Genomic DNA, 16640 nt, shown 5'->3' on the forward strand with positions numbered 1-16640 from the left:
CACACGGGGCGCGGGGCCGGCCGAAGCGGCCGAGACAAGGAAGGGAGCGAGGAGCGCTCCGAGGCAGCGGGGACAAAGAGGACCGGAGCGGGAAGGGGGGCGAGGTGGGAAGAAGAGGGGCCCCGGCGAGGGGGAGGCCGAGGCGCGGGCGACGGGGAAGGCGAGGGCTGCGCGGGGCGCGGGCGAGCGGCGAGGGGCGGCGCGGGGCAGGGGCCGGGGCGGGGCGGGGTCGGCGCGCCCGGAGGCGGTCCGGGCCGAGGAGCGCACCGGCGGGGCGGGCGGCGCGCCAGCTGCCCGCGGTGGGAGGGGCCGAGCGGCGGCGGCGGCGCGGGAGGGGACCGGCGGCGGAGGCAGGAGGGGAGAGAGGAGGGGCCGGGCCCCTTCCCTCCCCGGCCCCTCTCCCCAGCCCGCCCGGGGAGGAGGAGGAGGAGCGGGGCCACCCGCCGCCCCCCCCGCCGCCGCCGTCGTCCCAGCCTCGCCCCGCGCACCTGAACTCGCCGCGCCGCCCCGGCCCCCGCGCCGCGCCCCGCGCCCCGGGCGCCCGGCCCGCGCGCAGCGCTGCCTCGGTGCCCCGGCGGGGCGCGTCGCCCGGGCCGCCTCCCGCTCTCCCGCGGCTCGCGTGGCCGCGCCTTTGTGTGCGGCGGCCGCGGCTCGCGGGCTCCTCCGGCTCCGGCCGCGGCGCCCCTCCGGCCCCGACTCCCGCGCGCCGCCCCCGGGCAACCCCGGCCGGGCGCCCCCGACGGTGGATCTAGCGGCTTCGAGGAGGCGGGCACCGGCCCCGGCGAGCCCCAGTCTCGGCCCCCGGCCCCGGGCCCGGCTCCGGCATGGATGTGAGGTTCTACCCCGCGGCGGCCGGGGACCCCGCCGGCCTGGACTTCGCGCAGTGCCTGGGGTACTACGGCTACAGCAAGGTGACCGGGCCGGGCCGGGGCCGGGGGGCGGCGGGGCGCGGGCCACCTCCCCATCCCGGGCGCGCCCCGCGCCCTGCTCACCGCCTGCTGCACTTTTCTTTTCCGTCTTTCCGCCCCTCTCCACTCCTTTCCCTTTGCGCCTTCGTCTCTGTCCAACTCTCTCCCTCCAATCTTTCTGCCCCCTTCCCACCTCCCCCCCTTTTTGTCCATCTGCCGGCGCTCCCCTCTGCCCCCACCTCTCCTCCCCCTGTCTCCTCCCGCCCCCCCCGCCGCAACCCCGCAGACTCTCCTTTGCTGCCCCAAAGAAGCGAAGAGCAGCCCGAGACTGAAAGGGGGGACTTGCGTGTGATTCTTTGTTGTTGTTAGTAAACACGGTCGCAGTCCCTTGAGTTTGGGGAGGGGGCGACGCCGGAGTCCCTGAGCTCGTGGTCCGATGACCTCGCCGCCCCCCTCCCAGTCCATCTTACATCCCCCACGCACTCGAGAGCTGGTCCCGGGGCCGCTTAGGGAAGGAAAGGAACAAACTTTTGAGCGTGCCCTGGATGGGGGGCGGGGGGAGAAGTGGTGGGAGCCCCGCAGGTGGCCTTTGCTGCCCTCTCGCCAGGGCGCTTTGGACCACAGAACGGAGGTGCCCGCCCCTCCCTGGTTAGCGCAAGTGGCTTCTCATCTTTTCATTTTTGGGGGTGGGGTACGTTTTGCATTTCGGGGAGATCAGAATTGGAGACCTCCACACCACGCCCTGGGTCACCTCACCTCCTCTACCTTCCCCTGCGCCAACTTCGAGGACCGAGCGTTTCAGGTGGCCGAAGGCGGATCTCCGAAGGGCGGCTGGCGCAGCTCCGAGCTGCGAGTCGGTGCCGGAGCCGCAGCCCCTGGGCCGGGGCGGCGCGGGCTCGCGTGCTCCATCCTTCCCGAAGCCCCCGGGGCCGGGCTTTGGAGGAAACATCACCCCGAGGGCGAGATGCAGAGAAAGCGCTGTGCTCTGGACGTGCCTTTTGAATGTGGTTTTTCTTTCTCCTTCCCCCTGCTGCTCCCCCCCCCCTTTTTCTTTCAAATCGTAGTTTGTTTATGATTGCTTGGATAACAGAGGAGGAACTAGGGAGCCTGCTGAAAGAAAGGTGCTATACAAAACTAATGAATAGATAACAGGAAGAGGAGGAATTGTATCTGTAGTGAGGAACAGTTGGCTATGCCCCGTGCGTGATGGAAGCTTGCGTTCCTGTTTGTTGATACTCGGTTCCCAACTCCAGTGCTGGAGTTTGTGAAAGACCATTAGGGTTTCTCTTTCTCACTGGTGTCAGCATCGCCCAGCCCCGCGCCTGGCACGGAGGGGCCTCCCAACAAGTGTAGAACGAAGGGACATTATTCAGTGTGTTTTAACTCTTGGGTGGTGGGGGGCGTCCATGCTCTCAAAATTCCAAGAGTGATACGTTAAGCGTTGAAAGAGAAGCCAGAAAAGGCCTATCCTTGTAGCTGGAGTTAGGGGTTAGTTTCTGTCCTCTGATTTTGGATTTATTTAGGTTATTAAATGCTTTAAAAAGTCCCCCATGTATGCTCAGTGAGGGACTTAGCCTAATTAAGTATGTAGTGTTTCTGAGAGTTCATCTGATTGTTCCAGTGGGGTATTATTTATCTCCTTACAACTTAGCCTGTGTATGCAAGCCTTGTATAACTGGGCATGCTCTTATTTTTGGAAGCCATTACCTTGCCTAATGTAACTACTTCTTTCTCTGAGTTAAGATCAGCAACACTCGAATGACACCAAAATAGAAACCTTTTGTACTAATCCAGTCACTGCAATGCGTGGCAAATCTCTCTGTTCACTAAAATCCCAAGGGTACTTCAAGGGACCAGAGGAAATTGTGGGTGTTTTGTATGTGTCTCTTTTTATTTTTTGAGAAAGGCTATTTTGAGTCAATTTAAACTCAGAACATTTATTTCAGGGAGGGTATAGAAAGCTTGAAAACAGACATTATTTATTGAGGCGCTTGTTCAACTCCAGGAGGGAGGATGCAGTATTACTGTCATATTTCCTTAATGCGGCTATTTGCCTGAAATAACTTGGTTTCTTAGTAAGTCAGCAATTTGGTCGTCATAAGGGCTGTGTGTACCCAACTTATGAAAGTTAGACACAGCACTTAATATTGATAGAAATCAAATTGTACTTATTTTAAGGAATGTTTGCATCCTTAATTCCTTGCAGATAAAAATATAATAATCTTTAAATTGAGCCAAAATACTGTATTTTCCTACTCTTAATTTCAGAAGTGAAACACCCAATTTTATTCCCCGTAATTTTTCTTTATAGGGAGAATATAGTAGAAGAGGAAGTATTAACTTTACGGGTATAAAACAGCAAGTGCTAATTAAAGGTTTATAGCATTTTGTTTCACAGCTAACTTGTGTGTGTGAAGTAGTGCTATTCAGTGCAGATTTATATTGAAAATGTAAAAGCTAGCATACAAAGACATGCATTTATTTTATTTGAAAACACCTGTAATTATTAATCTCTGAAGACTTAACTTTTGATTATATGTATTATCTTTCTGGATGAGAAATGATGGATTTCAAAGAAAGTATGTTTCTGCCCTTTCTTGTTTTAATGACCATCTGGGAAACTTTAGAAGAAATATAGAACCTTCCACTCCAGGCTTAACAAGTGAAAAGTTAGCGCTCATCTTTAAATTTATTTACAAACCGTGGATAATAGGGTTTCATTCATTTCTCTCTTTAACAAATGACCAGGGTCCTTTGTATAAATTATATGCATGTGTATTATCTTTACATTCTGTGAGTATATGGATCCTTTTTAAATGTCAGCGCTCATGAAAGTGTACTCTGTCTATGGAGAATGGATGAAAGAGTTTTGAGGGTTCAAAAGTCATTGCAAGTAGGAGAATAACTTCAAATAAAATATAGCCAGGATCATTAAAATCAGTTAATAATTCATGAACCAGCCACTGATGTATAAACTTAAAGTCATCTCTCTTTTCTAAGGGCTAATTTCCATTTTAATTTCAAGTGGAAAATCTACTGTTTGAACATTTCTTTTTCTGATGTGACTAAAAAATTAAACACCTATATTAAAAAAAAAAAAAGCCTTATGTTATTAAAGTGAATTAGTGACCCATTGTCTGTATACCTTGAATTTTTCTTTCCCTGGGTTCAATTTGTCTTTTCACTGGTAAGAAGATAATATGCGACATATCAATTGGCTTGTAGTGGTTGGAAGTCTTCCCACCCCAAATTAAAGTATTGTATTTCACGTCGGTGTAAGTGAAATGAAATCACACAGTGGGTTAATAATGAACTTGGACTACACTCTAGTTACTAGCTTTTTCTGCATATTCTTAGGGGGTCTTTCCCCCACTTTGAAAATATGGCTATTGACTTCTTTTCCCATGTAGAATAGTCATATGTTGTTTTTACTCCATCAGTTCCAAACCTTGCTTTCTAATTATAATAATATTATAGTGTTATTGATCACTCTGCTTAATTAAGATGTTCTGATGTGACTGCTCTCACACCACCTCATTGGGCCTCGACATTGGTTAGCTTGAAGAGTAAGGGGACCTGGAGGGTAATTTGTCACTTGTCTATCTTATTGGAGACCCTGGTTCAAATTGAGAACAAATTGAGAGGGGGCTTTGATTGAGACTCTTCTTAAATTGATACCTTGCATTAGCTTGAGAACTAGTAGTTTCATTTGTAGGGTCTGGAGTATGGGGGTGTTGAATTTTGAGAGCAGATTGAGAGATTTCCATGTCAGATCTTCAAACTAGATATTGAAGCCACGTTGTGAAAGAGAAATAAGGTTTTTCTAAGGACCTTAGACCAGAGATCATATTCTCAAAATGTCTGTAGGGACAGCCAGTTAACCTACATGAAGATAGAGTTTGTGGTCGAGTGGAGAATACGCCCCATTTAAAGGGAGCATTAGTTCAGCATTAGTAGATTGTTGCCAGGACAACATTAGGGTCCAGCATCTCCACATTTTGCGATTATTTTTTTAAGAGAATGATAAATTGGGTTTTGATGTGAAATATTCTAAATTTTAAATATTGGCAGCAAATTAGTTAATTGAAATCATTATGTGGGACCCTCAAAACATGCTTATATACTGCTTCTTTGCAACTTTTGTCTTAGACAAACTCATATGCAGATGAGGATTCAAAAATCATTTTTAATAAGTCATTTATGGTTTATGTTCAATTATGTGGACTGTTCCACTCTCATGTCCAACTGTATGGTTTGTTAGTTGAGTGAGTGGAGGAAGTAGAATCTAACCACTTTCAATGTAGTTCTAATCTGCTAATTTGGTTTCTGTCATTCACTAATTTTATGGTCTCAAGTCAGTGGAATAGTTCTAGATGAGAGGTTGGCAAACTGCAGCCCACGGGTCACATCTGGCTCGCTGCCTGTTCTTGTATGGTCTGTGAGTTAAGAATGGTTTCTATATTTTTAAATGGTTGAAAGAAATCAAAAGAATAATAATATTTCATGACTGTGAAAGTTACGTGAAATTCACATTTGTGTCCATAAATAAAGTTTTATTGGAACATGGCCCCCCTCATTTGTTTCCGCATTGTCTGTGGCTGTTTTCATCCTACAGTGGCAGAGTTGAGTAGTTGCAAAGCCTAACCATTTACAATTTGCCCCTTTACAGAAAGTTTGCTAACCTTTATTCTAGATAATCAGACCACTTGATGGTACCATGATCTTGCTTTGTTCCAAGCCTCGGCAGTAGAAAGAAAATCTAGTTAACAAGATGGAATAACTGGAAAGATTACTGTCTCAGAGAATGTTTTTCAGAATGCTTCTAGAACAGTGGGTTCTCGGTCCTGGCTATACATTAGCCGTTAGCCATGGTTGGGTGGGAGAAGGCTTGTAAAAGATGAGCCTTAACCCAGACCAGTTCAATAAGAACCTTTGGGGATGACTTCAGGCAGCAATGTTTTTAAAAGCTCCCCTGGTGATTCCAATGTGCAGCTATGGTTGAAAACTCTTTTAGGCTGAGGATCCTGCTTTGGAGTGAGCAACCTCAAGGGGCAGTAAAACTGGACAAAGAAGTTTGTGATTGCTGGAAAGAAGACAAGACTTAGGGCAGAATTATTGGTTCCAGGTTGACACTCAAGGCCTTTTTAGGACCTTGGCAGGTCCTAAGCACCATTGGTCTGGGCTCCCCTCCACATAGTATCAGACATTAAAATGTATCTATATCCTGCATTTAATGTAATATGATATGACACCATATCTGAGTTGATTATCAATCTGATATTGATTAGTTGACTAATATTTGCATTTTGTTGGCATTTAGTTAAGCATCTATTAGTTTTAATTTGTAGTTTCTGTTTTATAGCCAATTAATTTTTTTCTCACATTTTAAACTTTTTTGTAGGCCCTTGAGAAGCTTGTAGTTCTAGGTGTCCAGTCTATAGTGATTAGTGGATAAAATCATCCTGGTGACACTAACTAGAGGTCCATAAACTCCCCATTTTGCCACCCCAAACAGTGGGATCTTGATGAAAACCCTGTGTTCGGTAGAGACTAACATACAGTTAGCCAAAGAAAATTAATTTTAGTCGTTTTAGATGAAGTCAGTGACTATGTGGCAACAACATTCAAAGTATGTGTAGACATTTCAAGAACTATCTGTTTCAGGTCACAAACTGTCAGGGGGATGCTGAATCCACTTCAGGACTTGTTTTGTTTAATTTGCATCAGTATTTAAAAAAATTCAATTAGTTGTCTGTATCTAAAAATCTTTGCATATAAATCAGGGTTTCCAGCTTTTCTGTAGACATAATGATAAATTTGGCAGTACTGGACCTGTACTCTCACATGGCAACATCTGCTCATTGCCCTTCAGATGGCCATGAACTCCACAGGTCATCACGGTCCTCTCTGCTCCCTGTTTCTCATCCTTAGCCCTCTGTGTTCCTCGCAGGTCCTGGGAGGCTTTGAGTTTAAAAATTTTGGTTAAGAAGAGATGAAATTGAGTGACAAATGATGCTCAAACCTAGTGAAATGAGGTCACTGTCATTGGAGAAATACAGACCCAGTGTTCCTTATGGCATCTAGTATCATACCATACTACATATAGAATGGAAATGGAAAAAAGTAGTTTGTGATCATATCATAGAGCGATGTGTCTCAAACTTCAGCATGCACAAGAATCACCTGGAGAGCTTTTTATAACACAGGCTGTTGGACCTTACTCCTAGAGATTCTGATTAGGGCTGGAGTGGGACTTCCAGGTGATGCTGATGTTGTGCTGTGAGTAGCATGGCGCAGAGGGCCTTCAGTGGTTAGGTAGAGTTTGTTCTTTGTATGTTTATCAGTTAGAATGCTTTGGGCTGCAGGTAACAGAACACTCAACAAACAGTGGCATAAACCAGAAGGGCGTTTGTTTACTTACAAAGAAATCTTTAGGTAGGCAGTCTCAGGCGTTTTTGGATGGTTCAATCATGTCTTTAAGGATCCTCTTTCCCTTTTCTTCTGCTCTCCTTGGAGCTTTAGCAGTCTCCTCATGGTCACAAGTTGGTTGCTGTAGCTCTAGGCATCACGTCCTCACATGAAAGCATGGAAAATGGGAAGCAAAGTAGTGGTGGGGGTGGGAGTGATAGCAAGGAGCACCATCTCCTTCTGTACATCTCTTATTAAGAAGGAATAACTTTCTTGGAAACAGCTCCAGGAGACTCTTTTATCTCATTGATTAGAGATGGATCACATGCCCACCCTAGGCCAGTCATTGATAAAGAAGAAGGAGATTGCTATGATCAGTTTAGACTAATCCCATGTCATCCCCTGGGGCTGGACACACTGTCACGTGAGCATAATTGATGTTACACTCTGGTAGCAAGGAAGTAGGCTGTTGGAAAGACAACCATGACTACTACTGAGCACATTTGAAGAATTTTGAGTGGGCCAGTGGTGTGGTTGGAGTTGTACTTTGTGAAGATGGAGCTGACTTTTGATTAGATTAGCATAGGGCCCGACAAGAGATGGGGGGACCGGGGAGGATGCCACTACCCAGTCGAGATAAAGGTGAGAGAAGGAAGGAGGTGTGAAGGATTTGAACTTCCAGTCTGTGAAGGAGAGGAGGGCACTGAACAGAGCATCTCTGTACCTTAGGAAGGGAGAAAGAGGAGCCAGAGACAACTTAGGGTGTTTGAACTTGGGGCCTGGACGAACGGTAGGACCTTGAACAGAAGCAGATAGGTCAGAGGAGAAGCTGGTATTGAAGGAAAGATAAAGCTGATTTTGGATATTTTGGTGGAGTATTCCCAGGGAGATATCAAGTTGGCACCTGCACCAGTGCACTGAAACTCGAGAGAGTGCTCAGGGCTGAAGAACCAAAGGCAGTCTTCCTGTATAAGGTACAGTGATGAAAATGGACGTGACTCCCCCAAGAGTGAGGAGACAGGAGTTGCAAGGACACGTTCTCAGTCTTGATGGTTGGTTGGTGTTTGCTAATTCAGCTTCTCAGTTAATGAGGCAATAATTTAGGAGGTAATGAGTGGAACCGAGAAAATTTGGAAATCTACTGTACCATTACAACAATAGTATAAAAAAGGAGTGTGTACATGTGTGTACATGTGTGTGTGTCTGCATGATGATATATCCTATCTTAATAGTTATTTGGAAAGAAATGTATAATTGTTATTAAGTGGGAATGATGCAAAATTTGCAATAACAATTTCAAACCATATCAGCCATTTATGAATTAAAACACTTCATGTTTTTTTCTTTATATAAGAGGGGCAATTTCAAATTGGGTTTTGTGACATGTTAATGATGTCACAAGTATCTTGGAGAATCTGTTTTGAGTGTGGTTAAATATGGAAGGACAGGATTTTTGCTCAGTATGCTTATAAATTCAATGTATTTTGAAGGTGGATTCAGCTCTTTAAGAAAAAAACCCTGTTTAAAATATAAGGAATAGAGGCTTTTATTCAAGGTCTGCATGAGCTTCTGACAAGTTTTATCTTCTCCCTTTGTAGTAGATCATTTTATTTTCTTTGTTTCCTAGGTTTGTATCCTTAATCCCTTCCTCAGGGAGGCCATGTTCTCTTAAATATGTTCCATGCTTGTGTGAAACACATCAGCCATTGGAAAATGGCTCTTCTTGTAAGACTAGCATTCTGTCTTTAATCTGAATTTAATTTTACTTTGTTTATAAAAGAATAATTTGCATGTCTTGATAATTCAAAAGTTAGACAAATTGGCCAACATCAAGAAGACTTTGGATTTCACTCTAAATACGTATTTGAGTTATGTTGATTCATTCTTTTGGAGGACATGGATTTTAAGCTGGGTCTTTCTATACCAAATGTTCCAAGTTTTGTGGCCTTTTCTACATTGACTAAATTGTTTACATAGAAGAATTATATGAAATATAGTGGTGGGCGTCAGTTTTCTAATATTTTAAATTGATGTAGTGTAAGTAACTATACCATATTGTGAGGTTTTCCAGCAATTTCTGCAGCTAATTTGTAATGAGCAAGGGATTTTTATGTACTGTAGAATAATAAAAGTTTTACACTTTCTTTTAAAAATCTTCTAGGTACAGGAAGTAGAAGTTCCCAAAGCTGACCTGAGTAGAAAACTTATGAAATATGTGTCATTGGTTGGAAGTTGATTTTCTTGAAAAAAAGGATGAGTGAAGTCTAGAAATACTGAGCATTTAAAAAGCATACTAATAGATCTGTTTTGTTACTCCTTTACGCGTATGTCTTTAATGAGAAACTCAACTCTCGTTATTTGGCTTACTTAAAAAATTCTAACAAAAATGTTTAATGGAGAAGTGGTTAAAACTGTTATATTAGTGAAAATTCTTTTTACTAGTGGGAAGAAGTCCTCAAACTGAATTAAATAGAAAAGGGATTGTAAGTTAGGTTTCAGGCATAGCTGGATCCAGAGGTTCAAGGGATGTTATAAAGACTTTCTGTTAGCTCTCCTTTCATTTATTTGGCTTCTTTGTCAGTCAGGTTATACTCAGGTTGGGAAGATGTCCAGCAGATGCTCCACGTCACACCCACAGCTCAGCCTCTCCAAGAGGGAGAGAGTCTCTTTCTCACTTGTTTCAGTATCTTCTCTAGATCAAATCTCATTGGACAGACTTGGGTCACATGCCATGGCCCGAAGTCACATACCCATCTTAGGAGCAGGGGCAGGTACTGTCATCTCCATGGAAACCACCTAGGCTAAGAGTCAGGAGCAGTGGTTCCTCAGAGGAAGAGCAAAATGCTGACGTCACAATGAAGGAAGGTGGGTGTGGGGTAGGAAAAAAAGTCCATTTGAAATGCTAAATGAAGTGAAGCTTGCCGAGTTTGGAGATTTCTGAGGATTTGAGTTGTCTGTGCTTCTTATTTGTGGAAAATAGAAATAACTTGTGCTTATTTAATGCAAATATCATAATTAATATTTATTAAGTACTTATTAGGAATGCTTCTTGTTAGGGGCTGAGATTAGAGGTGTTCTGCCTTCAAGAAACCTCTAGATTGGTAGGGGAGCAGGTGTGTATTTGTGAGTGTTCACGATATACGTGTGTGTGTGTTTGTGTCAATTTGTTTATGTAAGGGAGATGTTCTAGGCTGAAGCCAATGAGTGGTGTAGGTGAAAGTGCTCAAGGAGCAGATTGAATGAGGGAGAAGGTCCCTGAGGGGTGGTGTGGTCAGATAAAAAGCTCAGGGAGGCTGTCAGGCTTGGAGTGGACAAGGAGGAAAAGTGGGATTTTAGAGGAGAAGAGAGAACAGGGCAGAGGATTCCAGGAGAGCGAGGGAGAGGGAATTCCAGGAGGGGCTTTCTGCATGAGCATAACACCCCAGCAAAGGTCCCGTTAGAGGCTTGTGCAGGATGGTCCTATGGGACAGTCTATGGAGATGAGTTTGCGTCTCTGTAGAAGTTTCCTCTGGTGGGAGATGTGGTTGGTTGTGACCAAATTGTGGAGGCACTAGAATGTCTGGTGGAAGATCTGAGGTTTTATTTCGTAGGTCCTAGTAAAGTATGTGTGTATGTATGTGTGTGTAGGTACATTTGTGTGTGTGTGTGTTTACATACATGTATGTGTGTGTGCAAGTTTGTGGGGGTGTGTGTGCGTGTACGTAGAGGATGGCAGTTTGAGTGGGGAGGCTAATGAGAAGATATTTTCAAGATAGTACCTGAGAATGTTTGAGGGAGAGATTAAAGAGGCACAAAGAGAGAGTGATTGAATGATGGATGGGGTGGTTAGTTGGCGTTGCAATGAAGGCTGTAGATAAAGGGGAGTTAGCCTTGAAATGAAAGCTTGGGCATTCTTTCTTTGAGACAATAGGGCAGAAAAAGAAGATGGCTAAAGATTCAGATATACATTGCAGTGGAAAAGATGGTGGAGGAAAGGAGAGGGAGAGAGAGAGAGGGATAGAGAGAGGGGGAAGGAGATAGGGAGGGAGGGAGAGAGAGAGATGAGAATGAGAATGAGAATATGATTGGGTGTGGGCGTTGATTGACAAGTCCAAGATCTACCCTCTCCTACTTCTACCTTTTTTCTTTTCTTTTCTTTTCTTTTTTGTGAGGAAGATTAGCCCTGAGCTCACATCTGATGCCAATCCTTCTCTTTTTGCTGAAGAAGATTGGCCCTGGGCTAACATCTGTGCCCATCTTCCTCTACTTTATATGGGACGCTGCCACAGCATGGCTTGACAAGTGGTGCCTCGGTGCGCGCCCGGGATCCAAACTGGCGAACCCTGGGCCGCTGCTGCGGAGCGCGAGCACTTAACCACTGTACCAGCAGGCCGACCCCTCTACCTTATTTATCACTACTTCCCTCCCCCCTTGCTGTGTGTGTTTTACACACCAGTGTTCATCCCATCTGTTTACACTTGCTGTTCCCTCTCTCTGGAACCTTCTCTCCAAAGATCTTTTCAGCATTCAGGTTGCAGCCCAAATATCACCTTCAAGTGTGTCCTGACCATTAAAAAATATCTAAATATCTGAAATATCCTTTCCCCTATCCCTCCAGTTACTATTTCCGTACCCTCATTATTTTATTTGGAGCACATGTCCCTGTTTGAATTTGTGTTTTCTCCAGTCGTATATTTCTTGTGTTATCTCTTTCCACTAGAATGCAAACTCCACAAGGGTAGGGACTCTGTCTGCTTTGATGATCCCTGTGTGTCTAGCATCTAGAACAGTGCTTGGCACATAAAGGGAAATGTGATAAGGAGTGAACTAGAGATGAATAAAAATACTGTTTAGTAGAAGATCTGGTTGCAGTTTAATCTTTGAATAAACACATTGGCCCTACTGTGTGCAAGACACTTCTAGGCGACGGGAATGCAGTAGTGAAGAGTCGGTTGTCCTGTTCTCAGGGAGCTAGCCTACAGTTGTAATGATGCCTGTTAGAAGCTGTTACGTGTAAATTTTATTTTAAATGTCCTCTCTCAGTATTTCGTGTGTTGGTGGGTGGCAGGATGGAGCAACGGGTGATGAGGATGAGTCGGTGGTGGATCTTGCCCGAGCAGGAACGAGAGAAGGACAGGGGTTGAAAAGAACAAGTGAAGGAGATATTGAAGGGACTGTCCTTAATCCAGCTGTTCAGGCTGGTGAAGAAATGGTCAGGGGAGGCAGGACTTCAATGCAGGCAAAGAGTGTGTTCATTAAGGTTCACGTACAAGTAACAGAAAAAAAATAACTTGAATAGCAATTGCTGAAATGAGGTAGATGTTCATCTCTCTTGTCCCTAAAGAAGTCTAGAGGTAAGTAGTCCAGGGCTGGTATGGGGGCTTTGTAGACATCTGGGGGCCAAGCTACCTCCAGGTTTCATGTGACCCCTGTCCTCATAGTTCAGGGTAGAGTGCCAGTCATCCTCCATGGGCCAACCAGCAGGAAGGAGGAAATGTAGTGAAGGGTAAAGGGAAGTTTCCAGAAGCTGCCACATGACACTTGTTTGTTTCGCATTGGCCAGAACTGAGACACGTGGCCACACCTATGCCTACAAGTTACCCAGGAAATGTCATCTATGTGGTGGCTGACCATGTGCCCAGAGAAACAGTTCCTGTGGAAGACGAGGTGAGTGGTAGACAGGGACACCAAGTAGCTTAGCAGGTGCCTGTGAGTGAGTGATGGGTGAGGCCCAAGAAACCCTTCTTGGGTATCTCCAAGTTTGGGATTTTGTGTGCAAACTATAGTGTTATATTTTGCTAAGCTTCATTCAATATTTCAGTTTTTATTTGCTACTTGGAGGGTCCTCTTTTAGTGAAAGAGACACAGACAGGGTGATAAGCTATCTTTTCAAGTCCTTTCTTCGGTTTGGGGGTTTATTTTGGGCATGCTTAAAATACCCAATGATTTATGTTCTTCTTTGCAGGAACTCCAAATCCTTATGTCCTAACTTTAATTGATTACCTGTATTTTAGGCCCAAATATCTCTTCTTTTCAGAATACCTCTTGAATTTTTATACCACCATTTCTCAAGTTCTAACTGTTGGTAACAAAGTTTGGAGCACTCAATCTTCAGTCACATTTTTAAAACTGGATTGTTTTTCAGTTGATGCTTTTCCTTTTTGATCAAACTCAGCTTACCTCTCACTCCTCACATCCTTACATCCAACAGTGTTTATCCCTTTGTGATTGTTGACTATTCTTGGTTCTTCAGACAGCTCCCATCTTTCCTGTTTAGTTTCTTTATACTTTCAAACGTGCCAACATGTCTCCTGACCTCCACTATGTTCCAGTCTTTCAATCTAGGCTTTCCAATCTTCGGTGTGTTGAGTGCTACCTCGCTTGTCACAACTTTTTTTAGCTCCTCATTCCATCCACATTGTAATACACATCGTATTTTTATTTAACTCACTTTTTTCCCTTAAATAAATTGATGTGAAATTAAGACTACTACACATGGAAAATCCTATCACTTTCCATACATAGAAGAAAATCCTAAAAATAAACACAAGGGAAGTAAACAGTGTTTTTGAAAGCTCACTGGAAACCTTGCTTGCCTAAGGCTCTGCTCTGTGTTTGTTGAAAAGAGAGATTTGCAAATGTTAGGGAGGTGTTGAAGATGTGTTAGCACCAAACTGAGACTTTGTCTTTGATTTTATCTGGGGGCCTGGAAGGGAATTCAAAACAGAATGGCTTTCTCAAGATGTAGTTAAATTCTCTTTTGTCCCTTGTCTCTGTACCTCATAGAGCAGTGCTGGTCAAACTTGAACCGTGCATATCAGTCAGCCAGGGATCTGGATAAAACGCAGATCAGCAGGTCTGGGGTGGGCGTGAGAGTCATCATTGCTGACATCTTCCCAGTGGTGCCAATGCTGCAGTTTCGTGACCATACCTGCAGTTGTTGAGTCCTCGAGAAAGGACCATCCACATTTATACTATATTTTTTTTTGGTGAGAGAGACTGTGCCTGAGCTAACATCTGTGCCCACCTTCCTCTATTTTGTATGTGGGACGCCACCACAGCATGGCTTGATGAGTGGTGCATCGGTCTGTGCCCGGGATTCAAACCTGCGAACCCTGGGCTGATGAAGCAGAGTGTGCGAATTTAACCACTACACCACCAGGCTGGCCCCTCTGTGGACTTTCTTTTTACCGTCACTGAACAATTCCTCAAACAAGAAGTCTTTACCTAGGGTTCCATGTCTTTCCCATCCAGGCCCTCCTAACACCCTGCAGTCTACTGCTATTCCTTGTGACATTACCCAAACTGTCTTCTCCCTCTTCTCCAGTGAGCTCTGCCTTGCCAGATCAGACTTCATTCATTCATGCAGAAATATGGAGTGCCTCCCGTAGGCCAGATACTGCTCTAAGCCTGGGGTTATGCTTTTCTGATGATGCCCTGAAATTTCTTCTCTCTACCCCTATCTCTCTGTCTCCCCGATATCCCTAATGGTGTATGTTTGGACGATGCTGATTGCTTTTGCTCTGTCATCCTGTCTGCTGCTTTCCCTCCTCTTCCCAGGCAGTGGGAATGTCCTCCCGAAGCCTGGCTTCTGGCTCTTTTGCCTCCGTATTTTTTTTCACTCTGAATGTGGATCTTGTTTTCTGCCTTTGGCCGTCCCCTCTCTGATGTTTGTAGCAGTTATGTATTGCTGTGTAACAAATTAAACTTTGTGGCTTAAAGCAAAAAGCATATATTTTGCTCATGACTCTGCAAGTCAGCAATTTAGGCTGGGCTCAGTGGGGCAGTTAGTCTCCTCTTGGCTGGGTTCCCTTGTGTGTTTGCGTTCAACTGCAGGTTGGCTGGGAGGCTTTGCTTCTGGAGGTTGGCTGGCTTCAGCTGGGGCCCCACATTTCTCCTGTGTGTAGTCTCTGCCCTCTAGTGTGCCAGCCTCATGGGGGCAGCATTCTGACAAGTACACAAGAGCCCTTGGGCCCAGGCTCAGAAATGTCGCACTGTTCCTTCTGCCACATTCTACTGCCCAAAGCAAGTCATGAGGCCAGCCCAGATTCAAGGGGAGAGGAAATAGGTTCCATTTCTTGAGAGGAGGAGATGCAAAATCATATTACAAAGGGGCATGAATCCAAGGAGGTAAAAAGAATTGTGGCCATTTTTGAAATCTACCCCAAAGCCTCAAATCTTCATCTCTAGCTTGATCTATGTCCCTCACCTCTTATATGGCAGCTCTCTACAGGATATCACCACTTTGCTGTCTGCCATCAGTTCAAATCCAACATAAGCTGTATGGCAACCTGCATCCCCTTGACCGCCAAAGCCCCTTCTTGAGTTTTCACCATTTCTCTTAGTGCCCCCATCATTTCTAAATACAAAAAATTAATTTTGAGTACTTGGCCTCCTTCATTCCCTTAGGGAATGAGTCTTCACGTCATCTTCATTTTCCCTTCTGGTGATCTCATTCGCTCTGTCTTCTTGCTTTCCACTGCTGATCTCCTAGCCTAGGGCTCTGCTGTAGCCACAGGTTCCTCACTGACTCTCTGTGCTCTGCTTTTCTCGCACCTCCAGTCCAATCTGTGCTGCACTTCTGGTTAAGTCCTCAAAAGGATATCAGTCTAAGCAATCATTCTCCTTCTAAAAACACCTCCAATGGCTTGTCTTTGTCTATAGCAGTGCTTTTTCAGACTTGCTCCATTCATTTTGGTCATATCTACCTACCTCTGGTATTATTTATTTCAATTTTTTTACATTGACACACTTTTTAATTTATATCATTGTTGCACAAGGCAACCTTGTATTGCTTGCAATATATAAAAATTACCCATACAATCAGTGCATAACTTAAAATTTTAAACATGTATTTATATACCACTTAAGTTAATTCAGTATGCATAATAGATATTGAGAGCACTGGCCTACAGCCTAAATTGCTACGTCCTCAACTTAACATTGAAGACCCTCTATATCTAGTATCACAGATACCACGTTAAGCAGAAACAAAATTCCTTAGAAAAACACTGGTGAATTTTCTTAACCATTAGAGTTCTGCTCAGGGTCATTGCCAGGGTTATAGATCAGTCTGCAAAGCAGGATTGCCTATCTTAATATTTTTGCACATTGCCTAGGCATATTAGTTGTTTTGAAAATATTAAATTGAGATAGCTATTTTCCCTGTCTCTCAAAGCCCCGTTGTTCATAATAAATAACTTTCTTGGTGGCATAATAGCCTTGCTCTGTCCGCATTAATAATTTTTCATATGTCCTCTCAGATTCTGGCTTTGGCTTAACAGGTTTCTAATTGCCAGTGGGGTAAATTCATACACGAGGTATTCCCTTTTTTCTTTTTTTTGG

The 16640-nt window shown here is 44.6% G+C and overlaps 1 protein-coding gene across 2 annotated transcripts in view; it reads left to right on the forward strand.

Moving 5' to 3' along the window:
- Nucleotides 1–456: 456 nt before the first annotated feature.
- The window catches only part of TOX3 (TOX high mobility group box family member 3), a 104175-nt gene continuing 87991 nt past the window's right edge, over nt 457–16640 (forward strand). For both annotated transcript variants that reach the window (XM_087420267.1, XM_087420268.1), the window contains exon 1: nt 457–911. In XM_087420267.1, the coding sequence (XP_087276393.1) occupies nt 825–911 (87 nt within the window). In that variant the 5' untranslated portion in view covers nt 457–824. The remainder of the gene's footprint in view (nt 912–16640) is intronic.

The sequence above is a fragment of the Ceratotherium simum genome, chromosome 30 (genome assembly GCF_057802395.1).
Source record: "Ceratotherium simum simum isolate JZ-2026a chromosome 30, ASM5780239v1, whole genome shotgun sequence".
Lineage (NCBI taxonomy): Eukaryota > Metazoa > Chordata > Mammalia > Perissodactyla > Rhinocerotidae > Ceratotherium > Ceratotherium simum.